The 18,051-nt window shown below is 46.4% G+C and overlaps 1 protein-coding gene across 2 annotated transcripts in view; it reads left to right on the top strand.

Annotated features, from left to right (window-relative positions):
• DCP1A (decapping mRNA 1A) overlaps positions 1-18,051 on the top strand; it is a 163,672-nt gene that overhangs the window by 101,366 nt on the left and 44,255 nt on the right. Inside the window, exon 6 of one of the 2 annotated variants that reach the window (XM_029600874.1) lies at positions 7,826-7,900. In XM_029600874.1, coding sequence (XP_029456734.1) covers positions 7,826-7,900 — 75 coding nt within the window. Of the gene's footprint in view, positions 1-7,780; positions 7,901-18,051 lie in introns of both variants that reach the window. The other variant, XM_029600873.1, reaches the window with a different exon arrangement.

Genomic DNA, 18,051 nt, shown 5'->3' with positions numbered 1-18,051 from the left:
AATGAAAAATGTTGAAACTGGTCTTAGAGAAATAAGGCCTTGAAACATTTTATCTATGAAGGAAATCATACAAGTAGTAAGTGCATGGTGAATTGGTGACACACTTTGCCGATGCTGTCAATGCAGTGAAATTAACAGATTATTATTGGACGAGAAAGCAATTTGCTGTTTCTCTTCTCTAGATTGTTGTTTGGAGGATGTTTAGAAGAATTGTGATTTCCTAGTGTGTAGCAGATGGACTCAGGACCAATGGGTATAGTGTGCTCCTGATAGCAGTTGGAGAGTGAGTCAGATTTTGGTCTGATGTCAGCACCAGTACATATACCCGTGCAGGAAGCTCTGCTCTTCAGTATTTTCCGTCTCCATAGCAGTTCGGGACTCTGTACACGCTTGCACAGCGTTAGAGTATACAAACCAAAGAAAAAAGAAAATTCCAAACAAAGAAGAAATCTTACCTCTCCAGACGAGCCCTGCTCTCCTGCGGTGATACCTAAGGGTCCCTCAGAAATCACCAGTTGAGGTGATTTCCGAGATCCCTCAGAGGTAGGCCTTGGCCCGGTAGCCGGTTCCCAGCGTGGACTTAGCCCCCGGCAACGGGAGCGGCTGAGAGGCAGCGGGTGCAGTACCGAGCATGGCAGTGAAGGTACCTTTCCCTCTCCCCCCGCAGCCAGAGACCGCTCGAAACGAGACCGGGAAACGCCGAGACAAGGTAAGGTAGAAAACATTTCTAAGTCTCCGGCCTCCGAGGCTCAGATAGCCACACAGATCGCCAGTCGGCGTCTACCATCGGGTTGATCAGCCCAGTCCGGTCTAGACCCCGATCGGATATGAGGGCCCTCCCACGTGGAGACCCTCCGTGGTGGTCGCTGATGCCATTTCCCCTTGATCGCCACTCAGTCCGCCTAACTGAACGTGCGCACAGAGACGAGCCGGGCGCACAAATTGCTTGTGCGCACAGCAGCGCGCGCATAGGTGCCGAACGCACAGCTACGTGCACAACTGTGCCGGGCGCACAAATTAAGGCTGAGCGCACAGAGGCGCGCACATCCCGCCCTACACGCACATCTTGGGTGCACCTGGAGCGCATAACTAAGCCTTCCGGTGCGCACATTAAACGCACAGACCGGGGTTTCTACGACCTAAGCGCAGAAAACCATGGCATCACCGGCCAAGAAAACCAAGGCACAAGCCCTCTGCCCAGCCTGCCACATAAGAGCTGCGCAGCGCGAGGAGGCCCTGGGAGAACCTGATCAACGCCCTCCCCAGCCTGTACAGGAATCCGGATCCACCGATAGTATCCCGGACCTCTCTATCCCCAGCATGACCCTCCCTCAAACGGGGTCCCTGGGGAATGCAGCGGTTTTTAATCTAGACCCAGGATCCTTCTCCTGTGTAGAATTCTTTAAGGGTCTACATACCTTTGTTCACATGCAACCGCCACCGATGACAGACACATCCTCTACCAGAGGACCCTAGCCTCCCAGAGCCCTCTAGGCCTCCCAGAGACATGCCCCCTCCCCGTCCAAAAGCCTCACCTTGGGGGACACGGACACCTCGGATGAGGATCAAGACTCCCTGGAGGAAGGGGAAATACCTCCAGGAACGGAGCCTTACCGAGCCATGAGGCATTTCTTCTCCAAAGACGAGCTACCAGATCTTGTGTGTCTCAGCTTGAAGGAGCTCGCCATCCCAGGCACAAGTGCCACAGGGGAACCAAAGACTAACCCTCTCCTAGAAGGGATCAGTCAGGCCTCCTGCCATTTCCCTTTGCTGCAAGCCGTACAACAGCTGATCAACTTGGAATGGGATGCTCCGGAGGCCAATTTCAAAGGGGGTCGGGCCCTGGAAGCCCTATATCCACTGGAACCCTCAGCCAAAGATCTCCTGGTGTTCCTCAAAGTGGATGCCATGGTCTGCACGGTTACAAAGTGCACTACCATTCCAGTCGAGGGAGGGGTGGCACTCAAGGATGCTCAGGACAGACGTCAGGAATCCATCCTCAAACAGTCATTCGACGTATCAGCCATGTTGCTGCAGATTGCGGCCTGCTGTGCCGTGGTGACCAGCAATATCCTTCCTCACAGACGCGACCTCCAACCTGGTGCGCACCTCAGCCAGGGGTGTCTCATCCATAGTGGCAGCCAGAAGGCAACTCTGGCTCTGAAGCTGGTCAGCCGACGCAACTTCCAAGACGAAACGCATGAGAATGCTCTTTAAAGGAGCCCTCCTGTTCGGAAGCGAGCTGGAGAAGTTAGCCGACAAATGGGGCGAATATCCAGTACCTTGGCTACCGGAAGACAAGAACAAAAGAAGCCAATGCCCCTCTCCCCGATTACCTAAGGGCAGAGATCACAGCGTTTTAGACCCTACAAGAGTACATATCAAGCACCTCTCCCTGTAGGCAGGGGCCAGTCCTTTCGGAACAAACACAACAAGAGGGAAGCCAGCTCTGGCCCAAGCCCCAGCCGCACCCCACAATGAGAATCAGCCGACCCATCCACAGGAAGAAGCCATAGGGGGCAGGCTTGCCCTATTCTACCAAAGATGGGTCGAGATAACAGCGGACAAGTGGGTCCTAACCATCATTCGAGAGGGATACTATCTGGACATTCACAGCATCCCTTCGGACAAATTCAGGAAATCTCCTTGCCACGCACCCTCCAAGAGGATGGCAGTGGAAACAACACTGGCCAAATTACTCACCCTAAAGGCCATAACGCCGGTGCCCACGCAACATAAAAAACTAGGCACTATTCCATCTATTTTATCATCCCCAAGAAAGAGGGAATGTTCCAGCCCATCTGGACCTCAAGTTGGTCAACCGCTACCTAAGGGTACCACACTTCCACATGGAAACCCTTCGCTCAGTAATAAGGGCGATACATGCGGGAGAATTCCTTACATCCCTGGACCTGTCAGAAGCCTACCTGCATATCCCAGTCCATCACGAGCATCAACACTTCCTACGCTTCACAATCCTGAACCACCACTACCAGTTCCAGGGGCTCCCCTTCGGGCTAGCCAGTCCCCCGGACGTTCACCAAAATCATGGTGGTAGTGACGGCGACACTGAGGAAAGAAAGAATCCTCGTACATCCATATCTGGACGATTGGCTGATCAGGGCAAAATCTCCAGAGGAAAGTCATCAGGCGACCACCAGAGTCAAGACTCTACTGGAGAACCTTGGGTGGGTCGTCAACACAAACAAGAGCTGTCTGCAGCCCTTCCAATCTCTAGAATACCTGGGAGTCCGGTTCGATACCAAACAAGACAAGGTCATTTTTCCCCCTACAATGAGAAGAAAACAGATGAACCAATTGCGAAACCTGCTAGGAGGTCTTCGCCCCAGAGTATGGGTCTTCCTCCAAGTCCTCGGCCTCATGACATCCACCCTGGAAGTGGTCCCATGGGAAAGAGCTCACATGCAACCGCTACAGCGCTCCCTACTGTCACGATGGAACCCGATGTCCCAGGACTACTCTATTCACCTCCAGCTCCCGGAGGAAGTGCGGAACCAGCTCCAATGGTGGCTACAAGAAGACCATCTAAGCAAGGGAGTAAGGCTGTCCCCACCGACCTGGATCTTGCTCACCACAGATGCGAGCCTACAAGGGTGGGTAACCCACTGCCAGGAACTGACGACCCAGGGGAAATGGGACAAGGAAGAGTCGGTGTGGAACATCAACTGACTGGAAGCCCGGGTGGTCAGACTAGCCTGCCTATGGTTCAGTCACAGACTCCAGGGCAAACTTGTCAGTCATGTCGGATAACAGTTGCCTACATCAACCGCCAGGGAGGAACCAGAAGCCAACAGGTGTCCCTGGAAATAGATCCCCTAATGGCGTGGGCGGAAGCAAACCTACAAGGGATCTCAGCCGCCCACATCGCGGGAAAAGACAATGTCACTGTGGACTACCTCAGCAGAGAGAGTCTAGACCCAGGGGAATGGATGCTGATCACAGCCGTCCAGAGATAGTAAGCCGCTGGGGAACCTCAGCCATGGATCTCCTGGCAACCCAGTCCAACGCCTGAGTCCCCAACTTCTTCAGTCGCAGACGAGAATTACAATCCCAAGGGATCGATGCCCTCGTCCAGATTGGCCACAGGAAGACCTGTTATACGCCTTCCCCCCCGTGGCCACTACTGGACGGGATCATCTGCAAGATAGAATACCACAGGGGGCTAGTACTTCTAGTGGCCCCGGACTGGCCAAGAAGGCTGTGGTACGCAGACATGCGAAGGCGCTTATTTATTTATTTATTTATTTAAAAACTTTTCTATGCCGTCATTCAGTTAGGTACCATCATAACTGTTTACAATAAGGCACAAATATCAATATTGGAAACAGATAATAAATTCTATCACTAAACATGTGCCAAGACTTTGCGGTAACATAGATCATTATAAATATTCATAATTGGATGTGTTATATCCTGTAGTCTTAAAACAATCCTTTATTGCAGTGGAGACACAAGGGTAGCCCGACTCTGGCCGAGTTTCGCCGTTTCAAAACGGCTGCCTCAGGGGCTTACAATAATCTTCTTGAATTCATTAGTTATATATCAACTAAGAATATAATGTGATCATATAAAGAGCTGTATGATCTCTTATGTTGCGTCTTGAAGCATTCGCGATAGCAGAACTCCACTACCCCCATACAGGGATCTGCTTCAGCAAGGCCCGATCCTCCACGAAGACCCAAATGTATTCTCTCTTACAGTCTGGCCATTGAGAGGACACGCCTGAAGAAGAGCGGATACTTGAGGGCAGTGATTGACATCTTACTCCGAGCACGCAAGTTCTCCACATCGCTAACCTACACACGAATATGGAGAATATTCGAAGCCTGGTGCGAAGACCACGACATTCTTCCGCGGACAGCCAAAATTCCCACGATCCTGGAATTCCTGTAGGACGGCTTACAGAAGGGGTTGTCCCTTAACTCCATCAAGGTTCAGGTGGCCGCCTTGGCCTGCTTCGGAACCAAAGTGGAACGCATTAGCCTAGCATCTCATCCGGACATCTCCCGCGTCCTGAGAGAAGTCAAGCAGATCCGACCACCCCTAAAGAGACAGATACCCCTATGGACCTCAATCTAGTACTAGACTTCCTAGCAAGAGCCTCCTTCAGACCTATCCACCGTCTGTCCCTATGACTCCTAAAGACTGCATTTCTAGTGGCAATATGTTCGGCCCGTCGCATCTCCGAATTTCAAGCACTATCCTGTCGGGAACCTTTTCTCAGATTCACATCGGGATCCATACAGCTACGCACTGTCCCCTCCTTCCTTCCAAAGGTGGTTTCTCACTTCCATCTAAACCAAACCATCTTATTATTTGTTTGTTTTTACTATATGTTAATTTCATTTGTTAATATTTGAATTATTATTATTATTGTTTGCGCTACACTTGAATGTTATATTAACAGTTTTTATATACCCCAGGTATTTATCTTCATGGACCCCAGTTACATTTAACCCCTGTTCCATGTAATGCTCTTATGCAACTACTGTTTCAATGTAAACCGATGTGATATGTATTTGCTACATGAACGCTGGTATAGAAAAATTAAAAATAAATACATCTTGTTGCCATCTCCAGACGAGCATAAGAGCTTGGCAGAATCTCGCCGTCTTCGCCATCTTAACATCGGCAGACTCCTAGTCCGATACTTGGAAAGGTCGGAATCCGTACGAAAGACGGACCATCTATTCGTCCTTCACAGCGGGAAAAAACAAGGGGAAGTTGCCTCGCGGGCAACCATAGCCCGCTGGATCAAAGAAGTAATCAAGGCGGCCTACATAGAGGCAGGCAAGCCTCCACCGCATAAGTCAAGGCCCATTCCACTAGAGCCCAGGCAGTGTCCTGGGCGGAAACGAAGATGCTGTCACCCACAGAGATCTGTCGGGCGGTGACATGGTCCTCCATTCACTCCTTCTCCAGGTTCTATCGCCTGGATGTTCAAGTTCGGGAGGACACAGCATTCGCAAGGGCAGAACTAAGTGGGCCATGAGCAGCCTCCCACCCGGTTCGGGAATAGCTTTTGTACATCCCATTGGTCCTGAGTATCTGCTACACGCTAGGAAATGGAGAAATTACTTACTTGATAATTTAGTTTTCCTTAGTGTAGACAGATGGACTCAGTATCCTGGCCACGGCTGCCACAATACACGAAAACCTTGGGTGACAATTCCCGAGAGCAAGACAAACACGGTAAGCCACGCTTCCCTTCAGCTAGGACACCCATAGTTCCGGGTGTTGGCGTTTCTTGGTTGAAGGCACTGGCGGTCTCCAGCTATAGTCCACGTCAACCAGTTCAAGTTGATCATGTTGCTCAAGTTATTCAAGTTAAACAAAGTTAACCAAGTTAATCAAATTATCCAGACACACATATATCCACAATTGCTTTGCGAGGAGAATACTGAAGAGCAGAGCTTCCTGCACAGGTATATGTACTGGTGCTGATGTCAGATTGAAATCTGACTCCATCTCCAACTGTTGTCAGGAGTACACTATACCCATTGGTCCTGAGTCCATCTGTCTACACTAAGGAAAACGAAATTATCCGGTAAGTAATTTCTCCATTATATCGATCTGCTATAATACTAGTATTAATTGCTGATCTTGTACTACTTACTCATGGCAGAGTATTTAAAAATAAATAAATAAATAAAACCAAAAACCCGCCAGGTTTGCAAACACAAATTAACCTCTGCTTCTTCTGCAATCGTTAAGTTTTAAAATTGAAACTTTTTATAAGAATGAAGAGAGATCCATTTCAACAAAAAAATCATTTTTATGTAATCATTGTGGGGCGGATTTTCAAACACTACGCGCGCGGGTACTTTTGTTCGCGCCACTGGCGCGAACACAAGTACACCAGATTTTATAAGATACGCACGTATCTTATAAAATCCGGGGTCGGCGCGCGCAAGGGGGTGCACATTTGTGCAACCTGCGCGCGCCGAGCCCAGCGCGGCCTGCCTGTTCCCTCCGAGGCCGCTCCGATTTCGGAGCGGCCTCGGAGGGAACTTTTCTTCGCCCTCCCCCCACCTTTTCCCTCCCTTCCTCTACCTAACCCACCCCCCCGGCCCTATCTAACCCCCCCCCCTTACCTTTGTCGGCAAAGTTACGCCTGTTGCCGGCAGCCCCGCTCCGTCCTCCGGTCCCGGGGGCGTGGTCCGGAGGCCTCGACCACACCCCCGGGCCTGCCCCCGAAACGCCGCGGCACGCCCCCGAAACGCCGCGTCGTTTCGGGAACGCCCTGGACACTCCCCCTCCCTCCCCTTTTCGAAAGCCCTGGGGCTTACGCACGCCGGCGGCCTATGCAAAATAGGCGTGCCAGCACGCGCAGGGGTTTTAAAATCCGCCCCTTAGTGTTTATACTGAATATTTATTACAGTATTGGCACTTATTTTGTCTTACTCTAAAGGATGAAGCAATTCTAGGGTTTAAACTTCATACATTTTGGTACAGGCGAGTACATTAAAACGAATAAAGCTGCGTGTTTTAATATCCATGTGACATTAGTTGATCAAAAGTGAAAGCAGAATCTTTGCTGAAGGAATATTACAGATAATGAAACTGCCCTAAGTAATTTTAACGTTGGTTAATTGCCTTACTAAGGGAGTGCGTTTCTGTTGACGAGGTGAAAATGCCCTATGAAAATGAACCAGTTTTAGATCCAGACTTTATTAAGGGGCTACTAGAAATGCTTATGTTTTTCTGTATTTATGCCTTGCTGTATTGCTTTTTTTTTTTGTTTGTTTGTTTTTTTAAGAGTCGGATCAGTGATTTGAGTATTGTATCGCTCTCTGTAATACAGCAGAATGCAAACTGTGTGAAAGAAAGCCTGGAGATCTTGGAGCCTTCATCTTCAGCATCGCCAATGCTGGACAAGGTATGTTTGAGTGAAAGACATGTGAGGAAGGTGCTGCTGTGTTTGGCTTGCTTGTTTTTGCAGCATTTAGAAGGATAATCCAGGGTGCAGTTTTTGGTCTCATAGAGCACAATGAAAATCATTTGGTAGTTTAAAGTGTACCTCTCCTGGAGGTACACTTAACCAGTTGGGTTTTCAGGATTTCCACAATGAATATATATGAGAGATTTGCATTCACTGGGTCTCCAAAACATGAAAATCTATTTTATGCATATTCATCTGGTTTATGCATATTCATCTGGTTAGGTATACCTCTAAGAGATGGTGGGAAACACTGATTTAAAGGAAAAGCAATAAAAAAAAAATAGGATGTTTTGTGGCAAAAATAGTTTTGGGTTATGGACTTTCTTAAAACCCTTGGGTGGCCTTTACTTTTTCTTGACTCGATTTGCAGTATATTTTTATTCCAATTGCAGGTCTTGGAGCTCCCCCTGCTGGAGAAAGCTAGGAGTAGGGATGCCCTTCCTTTCTAGGCAAGCTGGCCTCTTTTCAGTGATTGTCGTCAGCTAACTTCTGCTGAAGTTGCAACCAACAGGATTCTTCCTGTAAAAAAGAAAATTGCTGTTTACTCCCCAGCTTCAAACACTTTGCAAGTTTCACACAGTTCATGACTTGTGTTCTAGTTTGTCTTTTGAAAAAAAACAAAAAAACCACAAAACGTAAAACTAGGAGCAGAATAAACAAAATAGTTATTGACCCTAACTTCTGAGATCAAAACCCATTGTTTTTTTTCTGTAGCGAAAGTTTAGTTTGTGTGTGTGTGCATATATAAATACATACACACTTATACTGTACTATATGTATGTATTTGTGTATCTTTGGTCTGTGCATGACATCTAGAGAAAGGTGCAACAGTGTTTTTGAAAGTCATTACATTATGAATTTTATTTATATATTTTAATTTTAAAATTGTTTATGCTTCTGTATCTAGGAGTGATATTAGTTGTGTTTTAAATCTTTTGTTTCTGTTCATACCTGTATTAGTCCAGACTCCTGGGTTTTGCCTCTCTTCCAGCAGATGGAGACAGAGAAACCTTTACTGACACTGCCATTATAACCTGGTGTGCCACCTGCAGTTCCTCAGTATTCCTCTGTCTCCAGGAGATGGTAGAGATGCAAATCCTGCGGTCTTAAAAAACAAAAAAAAACCAAAAGATTTTAGAATTGGAAGATTCCTCCCAGGGAGGTTCCTAGATCTTGGTGGGGCTATCCCTCCTGGTGCTGAGGTGGAAAAGCAGGGGGTTGGGGACACTTGGTATGGATCGGTCCTTTTGCCGCTGGAGTTGAACAACTGGTGGTGCCAGTTCCCTTCTCCCCCCCCCCCCCCCCCCCAGGAGAACTGTTGGCTTCCGCAGCAGTTCAGCTGCACAGGGAAGTATCCTTTTCTTGAACTCCTTTTTATCTGGAAAAAGAAGTTCAAGAAAAGGATATATATAATATTAATAACTTTATTTGTTTAAAAAAATAAGGTGGGGGGGAGTTCAGTGTGGCAGAGTGGCAGGGTTCTAGCAGCCGCAGAACCTGCGGGAGGCATTCTGGCCAGTTTTTCAGAGTTCTTGGGCGGCAATGTTAAGCCACATGGTTAGGCCTACACGAACGCCATAGCATGGCTGACTAAGCTTCAGGGAATGGCACGTGGCAGTGCACGTGGATGACTTTCGCACTCCAGCCTATGTTCCTGCTGCTTTTCTGGAAGGAGAGTGCGGTTCAGGGCAGGCAACTGCAGCGTCTGAGACAAAAGATGTATGAAGCAGGTGCAGGAGCACCTCAGAAGGCTGCCATTCCCGCTTCAGCAGGGGATGCTTCAGAGCTGGGGAGGGGGGGGGGGGGGGCTTGGAGGAAGTTTCCTTTCCCATCTTTGTCCCTGGCAATACAGAGCCCCGTTGTCAGGCAGAGGCTAATTTTGATGAGGGGGACCTCCTGCGGGATGATTCTGAGGATTTCTGTGTTTTCATGTTTGTGCTGCTTATGCATAAAGTGAATTTGGCCAGGAAAGCAGCAAGGTGGCAGTCAGTTCAGCCTCTTGGATTGCGGCCTGAGGAAAGACCTGAGGTTTCAAGGGAGAAGACTCCTAGGTACTCAGAGGATCCTAGGCATGGGGGGCGCATCCGATTAGTCCAGATGAAGGCTCTGGAGACTTAAAGAAAGTGGTCCCACTGGTAGCTATCTCTCCCGATGCTACTGCTGAGGATACCAGCCTGGACATGGAGCCAGATGAAGGGCTGGACCCAGGCCCCTTTTGTGGAAGGGAACAATCCTGTGGTGTGTCTCTTCTATAAGGAGGAACTGTGGCCTCTGATTCCCCATGTTCTGGAGCAATTGGGGATCAAGGTTCCCAAAGAGGAATCTGATCGGGAAGGGATGGACTCTGATGGATGGTTTGAGGGGGGTCCAGTGAAAGCCTTTCCCTTTCACAAATCAGTGAAACAGAGAGTAGGACACTCCAGAGGCCGGGCCGAAGGCAAAATTGTACCCACTGCCTGAAGACATGCTTGAGCTCTTGATGATTCCAAAGGTGGATGCATTGATTTCGGCAGTCACTAAGGAGACCACCATTCCTGTGGCTGGTTCAGCGGTGCTGAAGGATATGCAGGACAGAAAATTGGAAATTCATCTTTAAAAGATTTTTGAGTTGTTTGTGTTAGGCATTCAGGCTGCTGTTTGCAATAGTTATATGCAGAGGAGCTAGCCTTGTGTACTAATAGTAGCAGCAGCCTGTGCTAGGTTCAGCAATTGCAGGCTGCGAGGCCACTGCCTGTGTCTGAGGCTAAACAGGCGGACTGACTGGATGCAGCAGTAGCTTGTGTGGCTGATGCCTTGAATGAGCTCGTCAGAACCTCTTCAAGAATTATGAGGTCAGCGGTCTTGGCCAGGCTTCTCTTTTGGTTAAGGAACTGGTTGGTGGATGTCTGCTCCAAGTCGTGACCGGGAGGAGTGCCTTTAAGGGAAAGCTCCTATTTGGAGAGGACTTGGAAGAGTTAGTGAAGCATCTTTGTGAGACTAAGGGACATATGTTGCCAGAGGATTAGCCGAAAAGAGGCAATGTTTCTTTCTTGGAGTAATTCCGGTTCCAGTCAAATAGAAGTTTTTGGCAAAATAGGCCTTCAGTGAGAGCGCAAAGACAAGGGACCAGAATACAACAATCCCTGGCCAGTCCTTTCGAGGGAACAGAAATCCAAACCGGGACGGCCTTAGCCAAGGCTCTGGTGGAGCTAAGTCCTTGCAATGAAGTGATGCCGGTCCACTCTTCTGTCCCTCCTATCGGAGGACGTATATCTGTTTTCTTACGAGGAGTGGGCCAAAATCCCAATAGACCAGTGTGCCCTAAATGGGATAAGAGATGGTTGTGCGTTAAAATTTGCTCGGCCATTAATAGACTTGTTCCTCCTCTTCTCTTGCACCCCACTCACCAAGAGGAAGGTTGTCCAAGAGACCATAGAGCATTTGCAGAGGCTGGGAGCAGAGAACAGGAAAGATTTCCATATGTTTTGTGGTGCACAAAAAGGAAGGGTTCTTTCGTCCCATTTTGAATTTAAAAAATAAAAGGTGTCTCTTAAGTCCCTTGTTTTCAAATGGAGAGGCTGCACTTGGTCATCGCAGCAGTGCGCAAAGGAGAGTTTCTGGCTTTGGTAGACTTGACTGAGCCATACCTGCACATGGTGATCCACCCAGACCACCAATGATTCCTGAGGTTCATGATCCTTGGGAGGCATTTTCAGTTTTGTACTCTCCTTTTTGGATTAGTGACAGCTCCGCGTACCAAGGTGATGGTGGTGTGGCAGCAGCGCGCAGAAATAAAAAAAAAAGGGGGGGGGCGTTTTGGTTTACCTGTATCTGCAATTCAGGTAAAGTCGGAGGCCCTCTGCAGACAGGCTGTGTCTCAGGTGCTGCAGCAGTTGAAGTCTCTCTAGGCTGGGTGGTGAATCTGGAAAAAAGTCATCTCGCTCCTTCTCAGTTTTTGGCTGCTTTGGGAGTATGCTTCAGTACCAGGATAGAGAAGGTTTATCTCACCTGGGATCGCATGCTCAAATTACAGACATAGGTTCGCAGGCTGTTTGAATGCTATGGTGCCCAGGCTCTGGGACTTCCTTCAGGTTCTAGACTCTATGGCATTGACTTTGAGGATGATTCCTTTAGTCTTTGCATAATTGCGGCTTCTACACAAGTCTTTTCTTTCCCAGCGGGATCCATTGTCAGAGCAACTTCATCTTCCACTGCCTTCATGGGGGCCACCAGGTCCAGTCTTTTGTAGTGGCTTGGTCAGGTCCATCTGAGTCGCGGAGTGGACTTGCAGTTACTGAACTGGGTGGTAGTTACCACCGATGCCAGTCTCTCTGGATGGGGTGCAGTGTTCCAGGATCAGTCGGACCAAGGGCAATGATCCAAGGACAAGGCATCCTGGTCTATCAATCATTTAGAAACGAGGGTGGGGTAGTGGCTTGGTCAGGTCCATCTGAGTCGCGGAGTGGACTTGCAGTTACTGAACTGGGTGGTAGTTACCACCGATGCCAGTCTCTCTGGATGGGGTGCAGTGTTCCAGGATCAGTCGGACCAAGGGCAATGATCCAAGGACAAGGCATCCTGGTCTATCAATCATTTAGAAACGAGGGTGGTGCTTTTGGTGTTGCTTACCTTTCTGCTACTGTTACGCGATTGCTCAGTGTGAAACCTATCGGACAATGCAACTACTGTGGCTTTCATCTCTCGCCAAGGGGGAAACAAGAGTCTGACAGAGGCCCAGGAAGCTCAGGAGGAGTTTCACTGTGCAGAACAGCATTTGGTGTTGCTGGCGGTATCCCACAATGCTGGGGTGGACAACGTTTGGGTAGATTTTCTTAGTCAGCAACAGCTGGACCCCAGGGAGTGGAAGCTGTCTGAGGAGGCAATGGATCTTCTCCATCGTAGATGGGGCATTCTCTGCCAAGGCTCCTCACTTCACCAGTCACAGACAGGAAACAGGGCAAGGAGAGTTGATGCCCTAGTTCTGCCTTGTCCCTGAGGGATTCTTCTTACATGTTCCCCATGGCTGCTGGTGGGCAAAGTGCTATGGCAGATAGAAAATAATCCGGGAGAGGTGATTCTGGTGGCGCCAGAGTGAACACGGTGGCCGTGGTTTGCAGACCAGAGCAATCTGGGGGTTGGCGGCTTGGCTTTTGGGAGGAAGCATTTGAAGGGGAAAGGATATTCGGACAATGTCATTTCTACCTTGCTGCATGCCTGAAGTCTGTCCACTTCCTTGACTTGCATGAGGATCTGGAAGGTCTTTGAGTTCTGGTGTACAGATCAGGGAGTGAAACACTAATAGCACTAATGCATGTTGTTGAGGCTATTAGTAATTCATCCAGGATACTGAAAAAAGTGCGGCTGATCTGCAGGGCAGGCATTAATTTCTGAGCGGCCCAAAAATGTGTACAAAAAAGCAGAAAATACTGCTTTTCTGTACATCTTCTGACTTAATATCCTAGTGATGTTAAGTTGGAGGAACCAAAAAGGTTTAAAATTTAAAAAAAAAGTGCCGGTGGGTTAGATTAGGAAAACAGGCGCTCAGTTTTATGAGTGTCTATTTTCCTAACCCATGGCTGTCAGCGGGTTCGGAAAATCGACGCTCGTAAAATTGAGCATCAGTTTTCTGAACCTGCTGACAGCCACCTCTCCTGGGTATCCGCTGCTAAGGAGGTGGTATGGATGCGCTACTATCCCTAGTATCTCTTTTTTTAGCGCAACCCCTCATTTTAAATACAGGATCGCGCTTCCAGAGAAATGGCTGGACGTGCGTTGGGAGAGCAGGCGCTCAACAGTGAGTGCCTATTTTTCCACACTCCTTAGAGTATCGGCTTGCTTGTGTTATAGAGTGGGGCTAAGAAGGGTCAGAAAGCCTCAAAATCCACGATTCCATGGTGGTTAAAGGAAGCTACAGGCTCAACTTATATCTGTCAGGGGCGTCCTGTCCCGGTGGGGTTGAGAGTTCACTCTACTCAGTAGCAGGCGGCTTCTTGCGCTCAGTGCCAGTTCATGGTGCCACAGGAGACTTGTTGGGCATCCGCTTGAGTCATTCACACTTTCGCCAGACTCCAGAGACCATGGGCCTTGGTGAGAGTGTTTTTTGATTGGGACTCTCACAATCCCACCCTAGTTAGGGAAGCTTAGGTACATCCCAGGAGTCTGGACTGATCCGGGTATAAACAGGAAAGGGAAATTGGTTACCTGCTAATTTTCGCTCCTGGAATACCATGGATCAGTCCAGAGTCCCACCCTGATTGTTGAGGAGAGTCCACTCGTACTTCTGTATATATGCTGCAGAGTTGTTAAAGGTTTCAGGATTGTTCTCCTGTTCTGTGGTTGGAAAGGATTTTCCCATTGTGGGGTTCCACTTTCCTCCTACTAGTTGTGGGAGTTTGTTCAATTGTTAGGGTTTTTATGATATGCATCTTGGCTTGGGTGCAGGTTGATACTGAGGGGACTGCAGGTGGCACACCAGGTTATATGGCAATGTCCGTAAAACTTTTTCTGTCTCCATCTGCTGGAAGGAAGGCAAAACCTAGGAGTCTGGACTGATTCATGGTATTACAGGAACGACAATCAGCAGGTAAGAACCAATTTTCTTATGTTTTATGGTTATTACTTAATGTTTACCTTTCTTTGTATATCCTCTCTCTGCTTACTATGTGGAAAAGCTTAACTTTCATGATGTAGCTTACTTGTCACTTAATCATCCCAGAAAGCATTATTTTAAAAACATTTTTATCATTTTTGAATTTTCAAAGACTATTAAGACTGTTTTAAAATACTTCATGCACTTAAATAGGACTTGAACCGCCAAATGTATAAGTATAGGCAAGCTTAGAACTAACATAAAAAATAAATACATAAACATTGCAGGGAAACATCATAATTGCTCTTACATTGTTATTTGCAATGTATAAATGATATTTGGAGAGGGCTTATTGGAACCCTGGTGTTAGAAACTGGTAGCTGGAGGCACAGGATCACTGTGGGAGTGCACTGGACCCTGCAGCAGGGAATTCTCTGTTCTTTTCGAGGACTGAATAAATAAGCATTTTAGAGTGATAGGGGTACTTGTCTGTGCAGGTATGGATATGCTCCGACATCCTTTATATTCTTTTGGGACTTTGGGTTAGTGGAGGCCCTTCATCAGTGAGAACCTGTGTTTTGTGCATTGTTCAGAGCAGTGGAAATCTTTCTTTACCGTACAGCCCAGCAAAACTTTCCATAAGTGCTCAATTGGAGAGAGGTGTAAGTTGGACAGAAATTTGTTGTCCCGTGAGTTCCAGAAGGACTGAGGAGCAGACGTAAAACAATTCTAGACATGTTCCGTTAATGAGGACTGAGCTGAGTGATGTGAGGAACGTAATTTATTTTTTTCATTGGCAGGCTTTTACGCAGTTTCTCACTACCTTCACATATTAAGTAAAATGCAACATAAAGAAGTCCATTAGGATTTGCTTCATGTATAAAGATGATATAGAGATTGTAATTGCAATAATCAAAGTAAATAAGAGGCATGTCACATTTAATTTTTTGGTTTATTTTCTCTGATATCCCCAAAGCACTTAAAAGTAACAGGGCTTCTTATCGATTCTTTAATCAAGAATCCCAGGGCATTAATCCTGTGTGTTTCATTATATTTTCATTGACTTCTGTATACTAGAAATGTTATTCCATAATTGACAATGTCTTGTTCTCCAGGGTTTGTTTCTAGAATGAAGCCTTAATGGAGCTTTTTTTGCATAGCTGATCAAACCATTGCTCACCGTGTGTCTGTGCTCAGTGTCCATTTCTGCTGCGGTCTAGATTGGGGTCTAAGAGCACAAAACCCTGACCTTGTCCCATAAACATATGAACTTAACATTACTTTTTAACTCAGACCCATCAAGATCTTGGCATTTCAGTGAAGCAGACACACGTATGCATTATATAGAGAAGATTAACTGAATCCACTTGTACATTTTAAAAAATAATTTAGGAAAAGGGGATAGAAGTTGTTAGTTTCTTGATTAATATTTCAATAGAATTCCAAGATAATACTTTAAAGGCCTTTAGAATGGTAGGAAGAATCCCTGGTCCATTGTTAATTACTGAAGACTGAAACTTGTAATAGTATCCATGTGCAGGGTGCAGGGATGGATCCAAACACTACAAACTGACATTTTACAACAAAAATCATTGTATGTTTGCAGTAGTTCAAGTATTGATATTGCACTGAGATGTTAGAACTTCTTGGGTTGTTGAAGATATTCGACCTTATGACTCCATCAGGAATGCTGATACACCACAACAATTTCAGTTGTGCCTTGTTGCTTGAAGCATGGTTCTTATTAACCAAGTTCTCCACTGTATACCCTCAAACCCAAGAGCAAGTACCTGATGCAGTAGTTTATTTATTTATTTATTTATTTATTTATTTGAGTTTTATATACCGTTATTCGGTAGAGCCATCGTAACGGTTTACAAAGTGAACATTTTTCTTAGCAGTGTTGAAACATTATAGCACTTTGAGCATATACAGAAATAAACATATCAAGTCCAATAAGTATTCTTAGGTTGGATGAGGAGGGTAAACATGTTTGGTTGGAGATTATAGCTGAGAGTTCATTTGATGGTTGGTATGGTCAGATGAAGAATTTGCGAATGAAAAGAGTTTTTAGGTCTTTTTTGAATGTTTTTATGTTGTGCTGGGTTCTCAGGTCTTCAGGTAGTGTGTTCCAAAGTTTGGGGGAGGCGATGGAGAAGGCTCTTTCTCTTGTTGTTGCCAGATGCGCATCTTTGATGGTGGGGATGTTTAAGTAACTTGAGTTATTGGAGCGTAGGTTTCTTGAGGGGTTTTGAGGAGTTATGTTAAGAGTGTTTAGACCTTGATGATCATTGTTTAAAATTTTGTGAATGATGGTCATTGATTTGTAGGCAATACGTGCAGTAATAGGAAGCCAGTGAAGTGAGGTCAATATGGGTGTTATGTGGTTACTTCTTTTTGTTCCTGTTAGGACTTGACAGCTGAGTTCTGCAGTATTTGTAGTGGTTTGAGGGTTGAAAAGGGGTATTCCCATTAGTAAGGAGTTGCAATAGTCGAATGTGGAGAAAATAAGTAGTTGTAGGACTGTTCTGAAATCGTCAGGGTTGAGAAATGGTTTCAGATGTCTTAGGGTTAGGAGTCTGTGGTATCCTTCTTTGGTTTTATTTGATATGTGGTTCTTAAAAGAAAGATCTTTATCAATGATAATTCCGAGGTTCCTGGTGTGGGTGGTAGGGATTATAGATATAATATGTTTGTCTGGAATTGTCAGGGGTGATGGAGCTGGATTATGTTTTTTGTCCATGAGAATTATTTCAGTTTTGTCAAAATTGATTATTAATTTCAAAGAATTTAGGAGATGTTTTGATTGAAACCAGTAGATCTGAGGTTTTCCTGTAGGTGAATTCAATTGAATTTTGTATGGGAATTAGAAGCTGAATGTCATCAGCGTATAGGAAATGTGTGATTCTGTGTTCTTCTAGTAGTTTGCAGATGGGGAGAAGGTATATGTTGAAAAGGGTGGCGGATAAAGCTGATCCTTGAGGGACTCCAGTGTTAAGGTTGATCATTTTTGATGGGTTGTTTTTGATTAATACTTGGTATGTTCGATCAGATAGATAGGAAGAGAACCATTGCAAGGTGGTGCCAGTTAAACCAATTTGTGTTAGTTGCTCCAACAGTATCTTGTGGTTTACTGTGTCGAAGGCGGCAGAGAGGTCAAGGAGTATGAGGAGGTATTTTTCCCCTCTGTCAAAGCCTCTTAAAATAATGTCATTTAGGGAGATAAGGAGAGATTCTGTGTTTAGGTTTTTTCTAAATCCATATTGGGATGGGGGTAGGATTTTGTTTGATTCAAGATAGTCGTCAAGTTGAGTGTGTACGACTTTTTCAATGGTTTTGGCAATGAATGAGTGGTTTGATATGGGGCGGTAGTTGATAAGGAGTTCAGGATCTAGGTTGCTGTTTTTTAGGATTGGTTTGATGACAGCAGATTTGAAGCATTTGGGGTAATTGCCTTCGGTTAGAGATAGGTTAACAATTTTGGTGATGGTTTTTGATATGGTGGGTTCGATTGTTTTGA

Source organism: Rhinatrema bivittatum, chromosome 4 (assembly GCF_901001135.1).
Source record: "Rhinatrema bivittatum chromosome 4, aRhiBiv1.1, whole genome shotgun sequence".
In the NCBI taxonomy this organism is placed as follows: domain Eukaryota; kingdom Metazoa; phylum Chordata; class Amphibia; order Gymnophiona; family Rhinatrematidae; genus Rhinatrema; species Rhinatrema bivittatum.
This window is presented reverse-complemented; position numbering and strand designations above follow the sequence as displayed.